The sequence below is a fragment of the Plectrocnemia conspersa genome, unplaced genomic scaffold (assembly GCF_051122295.1).
Source record: "Plectrocnemia conspersa isolate PC_06_02 unplaced genomic scaffold, ASM5112229v1 ptg000004l, whole genome shotgun sequence".
Taxonomy (NCBI): domain Eukaryota; kingdom Metazoa; phylum Arthropoda; class Insecta; order Trichoptera; family Polycentropodidae; genus Plectrocnemia; species Plectrocnemia conspersa.
In genome coordinates this window covers 666,829-685,367 of record NW_028277168.1, presented here as the reverse complement: position 1 = coordinate 685,367, position 18,539 = coordinate 666,829, and the positions used below count along the sequence as shown (strand labels likewise).

General features: G+C 30.0%; 1 protein-coding gene across 1 annotated transcript in view; it reads right to left on the bottom strand.

Moving 5' to 3' along the window:
* LOC148235552 (uncharacterized) overlaps nucleotides 1-18,539 on the bottom strand; it is a 65,978-nt gene that overhangs the window by 29,111 nt on the left and 18,328 nt on the right. The window contains exon 2 of the mRNA XM_088184532.1: nucleotides 10,246-10,409. Coding sequence (XP_088040658.1) covers nucleotides 10,246-10,312 — 67 coding nt within the window. The 5' untranslated portion in view covers nucleotides 10,313-10,409. The remainder of the gene's footprint in view (nucleotides 1-10,245; nucleotides 10,410-18,539) is intronic.

Sequence of the window (18,539 nt, the reverse complement as noted above, 5' to 3'; positions counted from 1 at the left end):
TAGGGTCGTCTCAGTCAATTCAGCGTAGCTCCGCTTATTTTAAGTCAGAATCGAGGGGGTAGGTATGTTAGCAGTTACGCATATAAATCATGACAAAAGTTTTGCTGAAAATAGTTTAATATAGCAGTGTTTTGATTTATATATCCTCAATAAATAAGGGGAAAGTATATTTTATATAAAAATACAGCCCGAATAATGCACTTTAAATTGATTATTACATTGCAAACTGTTACTCTTCCTACAAAATTTGTGCTTAAGATCATTTATATTTCAAACAAATCTCAGACAATATAATATTAAAGGTTAATGTCGTTGCTCAGATATGATTAATCAACGACAACAATAGATTATTCCGTCCGAAGTGTATTCGAGTGTTTTCCATTTGGCAGTCGCGGAGAAGAGAAGCCTCTCCAAGTTTTCCAATTAGTGCTCTAACTTTCTTCTTCTATCTGTCTTAATTGAAATTTCTTCCTGCCTTCATATGCCTGAATCATTTTTGCGGCCGTATCGATCGAACTTGGCTATATTTCCGATTTATAACCGCCCGCGGCTCGTTAGAACATTTGTCATTCCGGCTCGGGCTATTAATCAAGCGACATACTGAAGATTTTTTCCGCGTTGGATGCCAAATTATTACCATAAATGATTTAGTGGCTTCATAAATTGTTAATTTATTATGTATTACATTAAATATGATAAAGAGTATCAAGCAATTTGTTAACTATGGTTTAAAATGCTTCAAAGAAGGTCGACCGCCTAAACTGTCTCATAAATAAAGTTTGTTATGTTTTTAAAATATCTTTAAATTTAGGTAAAAAAATATCAGTCGGAATAATATTTGTAATAAAACTGTTTGTTAAATGAATATTTTTAATATTAAATGTTAAATCGGTTCAACGATAAATATAATACAATAGAACACGAAAATATGTTTAATATAACTGACATTTAAGAATTACAGTAATTCGTTATAAGAATATTATTTTATATAATTAATAATAGGAATAAATATCAACTTCTCAGTGTAAAAACTTGTGGTGTGGGGTTTTTATTGTATAATATGAAATATTCCGTAATTCACAAACGTTGAATATTTTTCATTTATATTTCGGCTATCATAATAATAAAAAATATAAATGTATGCCATAACTTATAAAGTAGCGCGCAATTATTTTATTTTAAGTTATTCTATAATTAAGAGCCAATTATAAATAATATAATATTATTTTAAAGTATTTTAATCAAGAATCTTAGTACAAAAAAATACCAAAAATCTAAATTTAAAGATTTGAATGCCATAATAGATTTATTACCATTTATTATGATTTTTTTTATGAGAAATATCGTATTTTACTTTTAAATGCCTTTAAAGCAAAATCAAGTATCAAGTATTTTATCAACTTAAATAATTATAACCTGCCAGATATCTAAAATATATAGCTCTTCAAATCTGTGTTTAGCGATTGCATTGAGAAGCTGCATAGCTTTTACACGAGGAGCAATTTCGAGCGCTGGTGTCCTGGCCGCGACGGGCTAGAATAAGAGGCGCGATTGCGACTCTCTATGGCAGTGATCCCCAACCGGTGGTGAAATGATTCACAATAAAATGTTAATAGTCAGTGTAAATTTTTTTATAAATTTACAATTTCCGTATTTATGAAAATGTATATCTTATTTCAATCAGACTAATATTCGGTTTTGGCAATGCAATAATTAAGTCAATGTATTTTTCCAGCTGCTCATATGCTTACAGATATTAAAAGTATGAGCTCCGCAGTGACCATCTGTCAAACCATCAGTTTACATCGGCAAATCCAAAGCAAAGCAGTTTTAAACCTATTATTAAAATCGATGCACTGACCGTAAAAACAAAACAAATTCTATGCGGACTATGCGGACCGTATGTGACAATAGACGAAAATAAAATCATGCTCTAAGCAAGTTTTATTATTATATAACAAATAAAAACACTTTGAGATCATAAACAATTATTGTTTATGATCTCAAAGTGACTGAAAGTTTCAAACCCATTCAAATGATGCAATCTGTTGAAACTTCATAGCAACGGTTTTAAAATGTCAGTTTAAAACAAGCTAATCTAACTACAGTCCTATCTCGTCATAATTTGAAACTGACTGAAATAAATAAGTTTTACTAGTCCCCTCTACCAAGTCTTGTGCAAATAATTTTGTCGCGAGAATTACGGATGTTTCCGATAATTTTATTTAATGTGCGTATTTAAATAATTGCAATGATAAGTGAAATACAGTGAAATCTTAGCATAGTGAAGCTTACGGAACCGAAAAAAAAATTCGTTATACTGAATGTAAGGTAGATGAAAGATTTTTTTTTAATACCATGTTACTACAGATCATTTGTCCATTTTTAAGAATACTGTAATAAGCACAATAATATTTGTTAAAAAAAAGTTTGAGGGTCGGCGAAACATGTCGCTTGTGAGCACATCCGGCACACGCCAAGTCAAAGACAAACTGAATTCGGGAAAATATTGTGTCAAGTAGTTACGTCATTCTTTACTTCGGATCAAAATATTTCGTTATACTGAGATTAGTCTTCGTAACAATGAAAACATTTTGTATAAAAGATTTTCATAGACAAAATGAAGATTCGTTATACGTTACAAAGAGAATTCACTGATCGATGAACTATTTAAACGAAAACATGTCGTTAAAAAATAAAATAAGAACTTGTACCTATCTATTAAACATATATTATTTTTTAAAATGAATGCTCTTGTATGTTCATGAGAACACAATATATACTTTGACGGTTTTTGATACAAAAATATCGCTTTTATGATATTTGATCACCGACGCACAGTATACGATTTGACTAATCTAGGTGGACAAAAGTCTAAAATTATAATGTTCAGATATTGCTTTTTTTTAATATTACTATACCCTTGAATGTTCCCTACAACCGGTAACGTACTCCAAAACAGTTTTTGAGTCGCGATCCCTTCAATAAAAATGGGCAAAGTTACCGTTTTGGATCTAGGTAGCCGCGATTAGCCGCTTAGTGCAGCTGTGAACATTGACGTTTGTGCTTGGCTTACTGTGTTTTGTGTGATTTAAGTACTTTTTAGTGATGAATTCTACAACTAGAGGTAATTATCAATCTATCATTGCATTTTAATCCACCAAAATATTCGTGAATACTTAGGAATACTGTCTTAAAATATACCATTTTCAAAACAACAAAAATTAACTTTGGATGGTCTTAAAGTATGTAGTAAAGTTGAGTCAAGGCATGACAAAGCTCTAAACGTATTCTCGCATCATTATAGTTTTTTAAGAACATAATTATTTTGTGCGATTATGTGCGATTCTAAAGATTTTTAATTTGTTTCATTATAAGTGCCCAAATTTCACGAAAGTCATTATTTGACTTTTGGCGTTCTATCCCTTCCAAAGGCAGATTAAACAAAGTTATTATGTTTGTAAAGTCAAGATTTGTTGATTTGCTCCTTACACAAGATCAGGAGAAGCCCTTATGGACCTTTCTGAAAAAAGAATGTGAGAAGATTTGTGTGAAATGGCTTCGTACGATTAGACTTATTTTTAAGTGTCTATGAAAAATGGTTAAATTAAGAATTAGTGTTTTATATGTTCCACGAATAGTCACCGAAACCAAGTTTCAGTATTGGTAGACCGAAAAAGCGTTTTGAAGATAGTTGTACAAAAACGAAAAAGCGCAAAGTTCAATTGGAAAAATATAACGATGCACAGCTATTTTTTGCTGCACAATTAAGTGTGCGAGCCAGTGGAAAATGAGATGCTGCTAATTTAATGGAGGAAGTATCTACAGTTTTACCAAAACGAGCTACTGGTTATAAAAAAGCTCGGAGATGAATTAGCGTGAAAAAATAACAACGGTCTTACACCCCGGAAGAAGCGATGGCTTTATTTATTGCAAACAATTTCACTGTGCAAATGTATGCTGAAGAAGAAGAAGGATGAAATAAAGGGTAAATTCAAAGAAATCAGTCTCATAGTAGACAAAGTTAAACCAGATTTTGGTACGAGCAACGATGGGAACACCGCAAGGGCGTTTTTCACGATTTTAAAGCAACGGCTCGTATCACCAGTATCAAAGAAAATTTAATTTATCTACTATTCTTACAGTCATAGCGTCTGGCTATAAAATGGACCCGGACACATTTAAGCAATATTGTTTGGAAACACGAGACTTATATATCATCCTATACCCGTGGTATAACATGCCAGCTACATTGCATAAGATCCTGATACACGGAGCAGAAATAATAGAACAAATGTCTGAAGAGGTTTCAAAGGGCAAAAACAAAGAAATTAGGAAGGTCAAATTAGGTCACACGTTAAAAACTTCTCGTGTTCGCACAAATTATGATTTATTTAAATATTTATTAATGTCGTCTGATCCTTACATTTATTTGTTACGGAAACTGCCTAAGAAAAGCAGCATAAAAATTTTTGCTCACATAAAAACTTTGTTAAAATCCAAATAAATTTAGTAGGATTAACAAAATTGTGTTTTATTTGCTGCCACATCTCTAAATTGTAATTTGTGACCATTTAAATCCTATACGTCTGATTCTGAGTTTTGTCCAGCTAGATTGGTCAAATCGTACACTGTGCGACGTTTTGAAACTGCTAATGGACACAGTTACATAAATGTCCACTCAAATACGCAGACGAAATGATAAATATTCGTTCTCAGAATACAAATAAATTATTTATGAGCTTTGAGAAATTTCCTGCGATTAATTTTGTCGCAACGATTACGGGTGGTCCCGACTTTTTTATATTAAATGAACAAATTAGGCGCTAACGCAAGGCACACAAAAACTGAAGAATATTTTTACATAGATTCCATGTTTTTAATTTTTTATGGTGAGTTTGTTATAAAACTATAACTAACTTTGCCATTTATAATATTCCTGTAATAGTATTAAAACATTAAGTCGCAGAAATGTCTAATTAATTTATTTATGTTTAGATAATTAAGTTTTTACTGAAAATGGAGTCTAAAATAACTTTACTTTTAATTTTTAAAAATACTTATATAAACTAGATTTTTATTTTTTCCTCAATATTAAAAACTGTACCTATTTTTACCTATAAATGAAATATTACTCTTAAAAATGAGTTAGATGGTATCTACACATAAAATAAGTAAACCAATGATGTAATAAAAAATATAGTTATTCAAAACAAATGGATCACGCATATTAAATTTTAATCAAATTTTGGCTATATTTGTTTTGTTAAGACTATCTTAGAGATTTACTAGTTATTTAGTCTGCATTAAATAAAAAAAACATATATTTTTTACTTCATACATATTTTTAAATATATAAATAGAACCAGATTCCTAAACCAATACATCTACTTTTTTAGACATGCTGATTTTACTTTTTTTATAACTTGTAAAAAATTAGAATTATATTAATGTCTTTACAAATTATTCTTTTTTCTACTAGCGTTTCATATCATTGATTTTACTCAATTTATTTGGCAACATATAAGGGCGCACTTCCAGTTAGCAATTGTATAATTCGTTCAGATTTTTAATATCATTTTTATTATTTTTTATATTTTTTAATAGATTACTATATTCAATATCATCCAATCTGATTTTTAATATTTTGTTTTGTCATATTTGTATGAATATTGGCTTAGAAATAGATTTGTATACAGTAGCTTATAACATATTGTTAACTGAGACATTTTACCCAGAAGCGACTGATATTTTCTAAAAATTATTTTCATTTATTCCATATGTGATTTCTCCAAATCAATCTTTTGGTAATCTTTGAATATTTTATATACATCTATGTATGTAGCACTAGTGATTTTCAACCATTTAAAACAGGTATTTTACCATTATAATAATTAAAAAAAAACGTTACACACAATAAATACTGAATCATAAGTTACTATAAACTGTAAAATTTCCTACATACTAGCCATGGTCTTTGCCAAACAAAAAAATGAGTGAAATCGTAATTTTGGAACATCCAAAAATTTTAAAAACAACAAAACTAACATGAATAATTATACTGATAAACTACAAATCATTATAATTATATGAGGGTTTCAACCACCTGCACAATTTTTAATAATTTAGATATTATTTTAACAATTATTTTGAACAATTAAAAACACGCATTGACAAAAAGGCCACACAGATTTTTTTTTCACAACAAAAGAAAAAAGATAATATGATCAAACAATTGCGTTAATAATTGGAAATATTGCAAAGACCACCTAATAGCACATTTGCTCCGAGACGTTAATAACTCATAAGTACATCCATAAGAACTACTCTTTCGAAAAAACACGTCACGCTAGACATGCATACTACCCTGCCCCTAATACTATTGTAATTTTATCCTTTGGTTACCGATCGCCGCGCCGGAGGGGCAATCTGGATTGTTTTGTTTTATTGGCGTGAACATATTTCGTTCATCCAAAAAGCGATGCAATCGGCTAGCAAACATCCGCATCTGCGACTCGAAATACCTGTCTTGAACCAGCATTATAAAATATGTGACACTTGGTCACAGGGGCAGAAAGACGCCAAGGAAACGAGCAAAGTGGAGCCAAAATATCGCATCAACACACAGCCGACAATAATTCAACTCGACACTTCCAAGAGCTACTATTTTAACTTATCATCAATAGCTAATAGCTGTCTCTTTCTATATGTGGTAATTAATATATGTTTATTAAATAAACTAGTACCAGATTTTTTTACGTTTTTTTGGCTGCAAAGTCATACTCCCTTGATCTCAATATTGAATCTACGTTTAATTTAGTTAACATCCTATTTTGGGCTTCATATTTTTATTATTATTTATAATAGTGATCTTAAATCGTATAAGACAGCTAATGATATATGAAGGCTAGGTCGAAAAAATATATAAGACGAAAACCACTTTCTGGAGAATGTTATGAAATCTTGGAATAATTGAGTCTTAAAGGATTACGTCGTTATTGTGTGGGCATACCTTGTCAGCGGTGTCACAAGTGCGAAAACTTTGCCGACTCGACTTTCCGGTTAAACGAGAAAAGTTTTCCTTGGTTTTCTGGCCTTTTTTCACGAACCATTAATAAAATCCTTGTCGCCAAGCTGTGTCATAAGGCGTAATTCAACGTGACGCGTGGAAAATTGTCGAATTTACATACGACGGTCGAATAACTTTTCTCGCGGTGGGTTAACACGCGTTCGACAAATTGAGCCTTAATGAAAAATGTCAACCATCCGTCAGAGAGGGAAAAAATTTGAATACTATATTTAACCCGTTCCTGAACGACCAATTAATTGACCGAACATATTTTTTAATTAAAAAAGAGTCCATTCCGCTTCAACACTTGAGTAGCTCACTAATTACTGAATAAGTTATTTTATAAATAAACAAAATTCAGAATATGCCATTAAATTTATTTCCTATAAAATTATTATGGCTAAAAAGTCGGTAACGGTAGAAGTAACGACATGTCTAGACCAAATCTGATGATCAGAGTGGAAAGGCTAGATTTTTTCGGTGTTAGATAGAGCAAAGTCTGCATTATAGTATATATTTAACAATAAAAAGTAACATAAGTAAGAAATTGAAAAAAATAAGTAAATTTCCTGTCAGCTTTCCATTTTATATATTACCAAAAAATTTATGGTTTATATCATAAGATTGTTCTAGCTCTTGTTTTATGAGTTTTCCCACATTTATTTAATGGTAAATCTTTTGCTGCAATAATACAGTCGTTAGCCCAATGCGTCACAATGGAGTAAATATAATCAATAGCTATTAATTAAGTATCAAAGTCTGTCAATTATAGACAAATATTTTAATAATTATAAACTATGATTACAGCTTATAATTAGTTATCCGTGAGATTAGGAAAATTCAGGAAAACATAATCGTATTAATCGGTTAGAATTAAAATTATATATTATTCCTTAATTTTGATTTTCCTAACACGATGAAAATTGATAAATACTCGGATTCATATGGGATTCGAATCCATGTTTTTTTAACAATATTCACATACTATATCATTTATTATTTTACTTGCAAAATTTATTCGTGAGATTAGGAAAATATAGGAAAACATTAAATGCTAATCAATAATTCCGATTTCCTTACTGGGATAAAAATTTAGACACACAAGAGTTCACATGGGTTTTAAAACTAAGCCTTTCAGGTATTAGTCATCGACTTATAACACTGGTCTATCGTTTTAGTACTTAGGTACATGCTCAAAAAAAAAGATTGACTATCCGTCTCTGCTCATCCCAAAAAGACACATTTTTCGTAATTTAAACACGTGTTAGTACAACAATAAATACTAGTTCAAAAAGCATTTATTGCGCTGGTTGGGAAATTTCAGCATCATATCGCTAATTAATTGTCTTTAAACTTCCTAAGTTATTTTTATGAAAGTGTAAAGGAAAAATGCTCCATTAGTCTTATAACCTTAATGACAGTAAAAATCATGTGAATAGTCAAAATCATGTAAATTTAATTATTATGAGATGTAAAAGTTTATTAATATAGGTATATAAAAAATATAATTAAAATGAAATTAGTATGACTAATTTATATGCTTTTATTACGATGGCTCTATTCTATTATAAATAGACTAAAAAAATATAGGCCTATTCGTATTCGAATTAACGATCCGTCTATTGTTAAATAATGACAAATGCTATTGGTTTATTTCATTCTATTAAATCGCAAGCTTATTGTAAAACCCAATAAGTAAAATATAAAGTAAAATATTGGATAGTGTCTCAGCTTTCCGGGAATAATAATCCATTTGGACACAATGCTCTTGCGGGATCAAAAATAATTGTATAAATATCCCGCATAAAGCCGGCCGTAAAAGGGAGACACAATGACGAATGAGTAATGGCAAAAGTTAATTTAATACAGCCTTAAGGAAGAAGACTTCTCCAAAAGCTCCGTTCCTTCTTTTGCTTCCTTTGTTCCGGGTAATTCCGATACCCCGTCTTTATTGGGCTAATGAACATGTTGTATGAGTCACAATGACTGGGTCAGATTCGGTCCCGTCGATATAAACATTTGAGGCAATGAAAATTAAAGATATCGGGCGGCACAAAACGACCAATTAATTGTGGTAATCGATCACAGCCGTTGCCCGAGGGAGCGAGTCGAAATTAAACGGCTTTGACTTTTGGGAGCGATTAGAATGAGCTTTCATTGCCGCTCGCTCATTGGACCAAAGTTCATATATATTTTGATAAATGTCGAATACGCTAGTTCGTATAATATATGAAATACCTACATAATATTAAAATTTGGGACAAAACATATTTTAGTTTTGATTACGATATAAGATCTTAATACATTTTTTTATAGTATTGTATGACTTTTGATAAGCAGTGATCGAAAAATAATGTTAAAGAGCTCACCGCGGCTAAATAGCAAGACTTTTGGAAACATGGTAAGCTATCACCCGACACTAGGCAGCAAAAATATTTAAAGATCCTCAAATGTCCACTGTGGTAAGCAAAATTTTGCTTAAAAAAGTATCAAAAGTAGCATTCAAAATCATTGTGACAACTAATAAAGCAAAGAACGGAAACACAAGCCACAGCTACCCGTTGAAAAAATGCGTTAAAACGGATACCGGAAAGTTGCAGTTTTACTAGTATAAAAACTTCATTATATATTATAACAATGGAAAAAGTTTAATTGAGTTTGAGTCAAATTAGTTTACAATAGGGTGAATATAATACATTAAGGTTAGAGCTCTGCTATATATCACCCAGGTTACACTTCCATTCTCGTTTTATATACTTGTCAAATATAGTCAGTTTCAGGAGAAACTCACATACAATTGTATTATCAAAAGGTGCTACATAAACAGCGTGAGGTAACTTGTGCAGACTATCCCAAATACAGACTTACATAAAGCAAGCTTAATTTAAAACATTAATTTTTATATTATTATATAATACAAGATGGTTTAGTTATGCTTAAACTTAAAGAATCGCCAGATTTACTCGTCGAACTTAATATAAAAAAATCCGACCAGTGTTTACACAACGAACAGCGAATTGTAGTAATCAAAGATCAAAGCGCTGCCTCGGGGCTGAAAGCTCAGACTTTCAATCCGGTTGGGCTTTCATTCTCTTCGCAATCTAAACACTGAGCTTTCGAAAACTCAAAAATCTCGGTTCGACCATGACGGCACGCGAGAGCAAAGCATCTCTTACCTGTCGTAGATAATTGGCACACAGTGAGATGAGAGAGCAGGTAGGCTATGGAATAAATTTTCCACATGGCTGCTGCTACTGTTCCTTAACTTTCACTGACAGACGAAGATTGGATAGGCAACCATCAGCGACAGCATCCGCCATCTCCGCGCCCCTTTCATCATCTGTATAACAATAAAATTTCGTTATTTCGTTATCAAATGTGAGCGCGTGTGCGTAATTCAAAGCACAAAGGGTTCTAGGTAGGTTCTTGGGCAAATACGCAATTAAAACGATACGTGAAGGGATCGTAAACAACATTTTACACTCAGATGTGTTTTAGCGGGTTTATTTTAAATATTATAACGCGCTAAACCGCTTACGTAACTATTATTATGTTAAGAATGAGTATCCGACAAAAATGTTTATAAATAGTTATTAAATATTTAAATAAAATAACTTCACTTTGTATTATGGTAAAGCAAATAAATAATAAAATATTCCTTAAATTAAATACCATCAATACATATATCATTGGTTTTATTAAAAATCACAAAATAATATAATTATACTAAGCTTTTAACATTGGTCTTAGTATTTGAATAGCAGAAAATTGCTTACAATTTTTTCAACTAATATAAGCGATCTTATCTTTGCTATAGTAATCTAAGAACTACATAAATAATCAGAGAAGATAAATTGCTCCGCGTGGGAATCGGCAGACTGCAAAAATGTATGGGGCTTTTCCATTAAATTTTTACCACCAAAGATTTCGTAACAAAAAATAATAAGGATTGCTGCAATTATTAATGTGTATTAATTATTTTTTGTGTAATAATTAATCTACTTATAAATTATTTTTCTATATCTTATATTATTGATGCTAGTGACTTTTTCCAATCGTGCCCGAATTTACTTTTTTTAAATAAACCGAAGAGAATTACACGCCTATGAGCAATAAAAACGCATATCTTTAAAAAACATTCATGCTTAACACGTTAAAATAGTATTAGAATGTTGACTAAAAAATTATACTATGTGATCCATAAGTTGTGTGACTTTCTAAAAGGTACATTACAAATTTAAAAAGTCTGGCAATCACTAATTATTTTTTTAGCATTACGGGTTTTTTTAATAAAAATTGTAAATGTCCTTGAGTTTTAAATCAACGAATTTCAATGTACAAGTTTATAATGATTATATTTCAATTACGTTAATGCTTATTAGATTGTTGACCTAAACGATTATTAAATTGTTAAGCTGTATTATTTTTGTGTCAACATTCAAAACGAGGGAGAGTCGGGTTGTTCTTTGGTTTTCAAAGAGTTCATACTACACACTACATTAAAATCCTCATTGTCATTGTAATAGTAATGTTTGTGAGCAGATTTGCATAGAAATGGCGGGTCTTGACCCAAAACCAACCCAAAATAAACAAGCGTGTTTGTATAGCATTAAATTTAGGCTAATCTCTATTGACATGAGCTTAAATCGATTCTAGATATTAAATAACGACTGTCGTCTAGTGTGGCAAAAATAATAATTAATCGCCGGATGAGCTTTCCCTTTGAAAATTAAGACGCTTTTAAAATAAACTTGGGTTTGGTCATAAATAACTGTATGTATGCTTAATTTAACAATATTTAATTAGGGAATTTAAAATTATAAAAAAGTGATATCTGATATGAATATATTCAAAATAAATATGCGCCATCTTTGACTGGTAAGCTATTGTAAGAGAAGCAGAATTGTTGGGCGCTACGTCCTGGCCGCGACGTATAAGAATAAGGGACGCGATCATGACTCAATTACCTAGAATTGACGCTACTTTTTATAATATTTTATAAGCTATTTATTAAGTACACTTGACGGCAAAAATACAATGATTTGGACTCAAAAGCTTTTGACAAAAATCAATCAGGATTTTTAGTGTGAAGATAAAAAGCACTGAAGACAATTTTTACTGAAATGCATTTTAAAACACATTCACACCATTAACCATGAAAAGGATTAGCGTGTCGTTCGAGTATGTTTGCGTGTGCTCGCAATTTGACTGTGCAAATCGAACAAGGAGCCAAAACAATGGTGCGCCGTGATGAAATTCGAATCATGTTGATTTTGTGCCTTGAATTTGTTTAGCGAACATCGCAAATATTTTAATCCACTTCTAAAAACTACTCTATGATATACCATAGGCAGAATGTTAAATATTTATATATTAAATTCTGCAATATGCAACTTACGGATTAGAATTCTAAAAGAGATGAATTCAAGTCACGAACTTAAATTGAATTTGCCAGCTAGATGCCAAAAGATCTGTACAAAAAAAAGTTAAATTTATCTGTCAATGCCGCTGGATATATTTATATGTTCTTTCACATAAGCTTGAATCGATGGGAAAAATACCTTTTATAAGCAACAAAGCTAAAATTTAAACAAGAGTATATGTCCCATGTGACCCATTGTGGTCGCTTCGCTATGATGTCAAAAAATCACAAAAATAAATTATGCTTAAGCGAAACAATACTTCATCGAGCTCGTCAATTTAACCCTTGTGTTATATTGAATCACCCAATGGAGTAATTAAATTGACAGGTCTAACTATAGTCAAAAATCTTATTGGCGTGAATATTCAAAACAAACTAGCAAGTAAATCTCATACTTCAGTGATACAGCTAGTCGGTATGTGATATATAATACAAAGAAAGGTTTTAAGCTTACAAGACAAAAAGGGGGGGCTTCTTTACTAAAATATAACACCACCGTGAGAATACCTTTTTCCAAATTATGTCAAAGTGTTATTTATTATCCATTAAGATTGAAAGTATCCGTTGCAACGCCTTAAAATAGGATAACACAAAAATAAACTTTCATAACGACAAACATACATATGTTTTGAATTTTTTTGTACAGTAACGCAGGCAACCATCGTTCACTTCCTCCGACACTTTAACTAAACCTCACAATCAAACATTCACTTCGAAGTTTAAAGCATCAGAACTTAAAATGATTAAGTTTGTACGACATTAACCGACTCAACTTCAGACCATCGAAAATTGCAGAGGCCGCCGCTTCTCTCTTCGCATTCTCTGATTAAGCTCTACGAATCAAGAGTTGAACCCGCTTTAAAGAAGAACTACGAACACACCCACAAAAGACTTCACTTATAACTAGCATATACGATACAAACTGTATATTACGATCTCAAATGCTACACAAAAAAATAAATAAAAAAAAACTATATCAAAAAAGGCCTCAATAAACACCTCCAACACTAACGATTAATAAGTGATGGTTTCCGTTAATAATTTTGATTTAGTGATTTTCTAAAGTTCTGAATGTGATCACAAAACTTTTAAGACATTTTTTTAATAATAGAGTGTAGCGAATTAAGAAGTAATTTCTTTACATAACTTGAATATTTTATAATAATTCTGATTTTTGCTACGCATGCGTTACTAAGTTACTTAATGGTAGTGTTAGAAAGCTCTTCGATAAGCACAGCTTTCTGACTTTTTAACCACGTCGCATCTATTGGAAAAAGCTTTGGGATAGTTTGAGCCAGACTTTCGATGTTTTTTTGATTAAGATTCAAGAATGTAGCCTTAAAAGTACATATAGAACAAAGCATATTTACATACTGAAATTGATCCAATATACTTTCATATACAGCACAAAATCATATGCATTTAAGTAAATTCCATCTCTTTAATTTAATATCCATTATAGTATGATATTATTCATAAGATATATATGTTTTCTATTAAGCCAATCACTTGCTTAAATATCTTAATAAAAAGTATATAAATAGCAGCAATCATAGATCAGTGGTATAAGTTAGTGACTAATACTTTAAAAATCTGGGTTTAATTATCATATGAATTCAGTATTTAATATATATTAAAAACGGAATAGCGTAATGCGTAACGTCTCAGACTAGTAGCTCTGAAGTTGCAGGTCCAAGCCCTAAGCTAATTTTTATTTATAAAAAAATATGCTATTATTAAAAATAAACCAGCCCAACTGCAGTGACATCTATTGATTATAAATTATATAACACATATTAATTTATAATTATTAATATAGATGTCACCGATTCCCAGACTTTGTCTGGTAGTTAATAGTTACTTATAGATATTTATTATTCAGTAGGTACAGATTTATTGGGCTTACGTCTGTCAGGTTACAACGGAGATTTAATAAAATAAATTAATAAAAACATAAATCAAAAAAATCCTATTTTTTTTTTTAATCCCATGAATTAATTTAATGCTAATAGTAAAACCAGAAGAATTACCTACAAATATATAAAATTGCTGATCAATTGATTTTTTGAATTACAATAAAAATATGTGCAATTGTACTATATTTTCAAGTCAGTATTAAAATTTGCATTAAGAAAATCCTACTATCAGTATATCAAAAATGTTTTTTACAAGTTGTTTACTAATGTAGAGAAATATGTATGATACTAAGTGAAAATAATTGTAAGTTTAAGACCTCCATGGCAACTTACTTAGCTAGAAACTTCGGGCTACTAAAATTAGAATTTATACCTTTAGAACAAGATGTGTTGTGTGTAAATATATATAAAAATATATTAAGTATACTAAATTTTTAATATTAATAAACTTTTAGGGTACACTTAATATTTGTTTATTAATTCAAAATCTAACAGTTTGTAAAGCTTATTATAAATTATTTTAACGGTTGTATATAACAAGGTGTTTTATATTATTTTTATCACTTTATTTTGAAAGACTATATATTCTCTCAGTACACTTTTTTTTTTAAATATTAGAGAATAATTATTAAAATTAATGCAAATACGTAACCAAAATGCAGAAAAAAACAAAAAGCCTGTTTACAGAATATACCGAAATTAACTACTTTTTTATTCTTTGAAGATTATTGTAATGCTATTCTTAAGAATTGCGCGACTAAGCAAAAATAATCAAATTTTACCTACAAAATCACCCTGCAATTTTAATGGGTGAAATATTATACATATATCTAACTTACTATGCTATATTACTTTTTTAGTTAGATTAGTAATACTACTAAATATTACATTAGGCAAGGCTGTGTTAAATACAGTTATCTCAATTAATTTAAGAAGTGGATATGATTTTTTTATTTAAATTCTGTTAAAAATACTCAACATTGTTACAAATACATTTTTCCTTGTCACAACTTTTTTAACAGTAATTTGCCATTTTTAAAATATTTTGTATCATATTAAGTATTCATTGTTTTCAATTAATTAAATCAAGCGTGCGCTGTTTTCTTTATAAATATTATTGTGCAGCGTCTTAATTAACAATTTAGAAATAGAATTGTACCTGGAAATGACAAAAACATTTACAATGAAATATAAATTTTAAATGAATTTGATAATAATTTAGTCTATAATGATTTTTATTCTTACGCAAATGATAATACGTGACTTTAAACAACACTAAATAATATTTTACACAAACTGATATATAAATAGCGCACCCAGTATTGCACAATAACCACAAACTTTAAAAATATATTAGTAATCACCTTTGACTACCTACAACCGCTCCCTCTGATAATCATGAAATAAGGGTGTGTTTCCAAAATTATATTTTTCAGAAATTCGTTAAAGCTTCCTCGAACAATCAAAATAAAATATGTCATCGGAAAATTACAAGAGAGAACATCATTAAAATATGACAAAGCAATTGCTATAAAGCTACAAAAAATCAACTAATAAAATACATTTTTTTTGTTGTTTTTTAATATTTTTATATGTGCGATTTTTATATGTACTAAAGATCACCAAACAATTTTGGTTAAGCATCTATAATTATACATCATGTTCATTCCTGATATTATAATTTATTATATTTTTTGTAAATAAAAGAACACAATCAGATTTTTATATTTACAATTGGATTTATTAATAATAAAAATCTAAAAGCATGATTTCTTTATATATATTTAAACGCTTATTATAAGATCATAAATATAATAAATAAAATAATATGGATAGTAATAAGAAAATAAGATAAATTAAGGAAAAATATAAAAACATTTTACAAATTAAAATATACATTTTATTTTATTTTTTTATTATAAACTTAGCAGGTTTCCCTAATACGTTTTAATGGTCGTTATATAAATAATAATAAACATTTAAAAACATAATTAAAAAACAGTTATCCCACAAAAAATTTTCAAGCTCCTCATAGCTATCGCCAAAAACTTCCTTATGTTTATCAAGAACGTTCAGAACGCGATCATGACTCTATAGAGCAAAATTCATATTATTTATAAGCATTTAGTAAACTTATCTATGTATCTGAAGCTATTTAAAATTAAATGTATGCCTCTAAATAAGATGTTTTTTTTAATTTAAGTTTAATTTTGCTTATTACTTTTATACGTTAATTAAATTTTGGTCTTGTCATAGACATCGATTCTGGAGACTAGTGGGATTATACTATCTCGCCTAATATTTTTTAAAATACGTTTTTTAATTTTTGGTATTAGAAATTTCCTATGAAGTTTTATAAGATTAATATACTTTATTTATACTGCCTTATTTTGAATAAGTTTAGGAAAAAATGAAATACTATTGTAACTCCCCACCTAGCAAGCCAAATATACTGTTATTGCCAGTCTAATTACTTATTTATGTAGTTAAAAAAATATGTTTTTATGTCAATGAGCTTTTTTGCTGAATATCAGTTTTAGGAACACAATGTCAGCAAACGCGATATGTTGTGTGAATTAAAATTCAGCTATATACTTATTTTTGCCACTAGCCTTACATTTATTAAAGTTTCCTTGTTCACTTTTTAGATGTGAAGGAAAGGGTTGTCTGCATTTTTTTTTTAACACTGATTTCTCAGTTTTACGAATCAAACGTATGACTTTTTTATGCGTTTGCGAATGGATGAATTTTGGGATCAACGTAAAAGACGTACGATAGGGCTTATTGAGTTAAAATTCGTAGGATCGAATACCACTTTAACTTACAGCATTTTTCAATCTCTACCGTACTATAAAATCTATACTAACATTTTTTTATAATTTAAATTACAGATCAGATTGGGTATTTTTAGTAAATGTTATTAAATACAACCCAACTTATCATTTGTGTTTTTTAATTGGAAACATTTAAATGGTAAACACCGAGTCAAAATAGAGTCATCATGATATTTAATCTTAGCGCAGAAGATATTTTATTCTTTATTTTTTTACATAACATAGAATTTTCAATGTACAACGCCATTTATTTGATTAAATTTTACGAATCACACGTGTGACTTTTTTATGCATTTTCAAGTAACGTTGAAAATTCACTAGCTACCATTTCATACTTTTATAAGATTATGATTTTTTTAAGTGTACTCGACCATGTGAATACAATGGCCGCGTAGCGAGATCTTTTATTTCGTACATTTACCTGGGAACTGACACCGTTTTGCGGAACACAGTTTGAGATAAGCTGCCATATATGCACATATAATATGTGTCTGTATGCGAACGCACGTTTTCGAAAAGCGGGAATGTCCGATATGAAATACGTGGACGTGAACGCTCGGTTATCTTAACTATGCGGTTAACCGGCGAACGAGAGAAACCTCGAAGAGAACAGAGCTACATACCTTTAGACGCGAATCGATGTGTTAATAAATAATAAAAATTTGATATTAAAACTTTTCAAAATGTTCAAAGTTAAGAATTCATGCGAAAAGTTGGAGCTTTCGCCGCGCGGTTGTTAATAACAATTTGTTGAGTGCTGACGTGAAAATGTTGAATTATTTCGTGCGACGAAGTTTCATCATGAATCGAATATTAATATATACAACACAAATATTTCTGAAAAATTAAATTAAGGGATCTTATATGTGTGTAAAACATACGACTTGACATTTTTATATCAAACAATAAAACATTATTAAAATAATTATGGTGACACTTAAAATAAATAAGCACTGTCCCAAATATTTTTTTCAGCTCATAGCTTTTACCAAAAACATCCTTGTGCTTTGCAAGCTCGTTGAAAACCAGAATGACTCGTACAAAAGGAGCATCTTTGAGCGCTGAAATGGTCAAGAATTAGGGACGCGATCGCGACTCTCTAGGGCAGTGGTCGCCAACTGGATATCGAAGTACTTTGTTTTAATTTCATAGAATTAAGCCATATTAAAGGACGCTACAAGCTAACGTATCGCAAATTTTGCCGGTGAGCATACAAAATATTCACGTCACTCCAAAGTCAACGACAAAAATATTTCTACTTAAAACTGTTTAAAAAATTCATAGGGCAGAGTGATCAA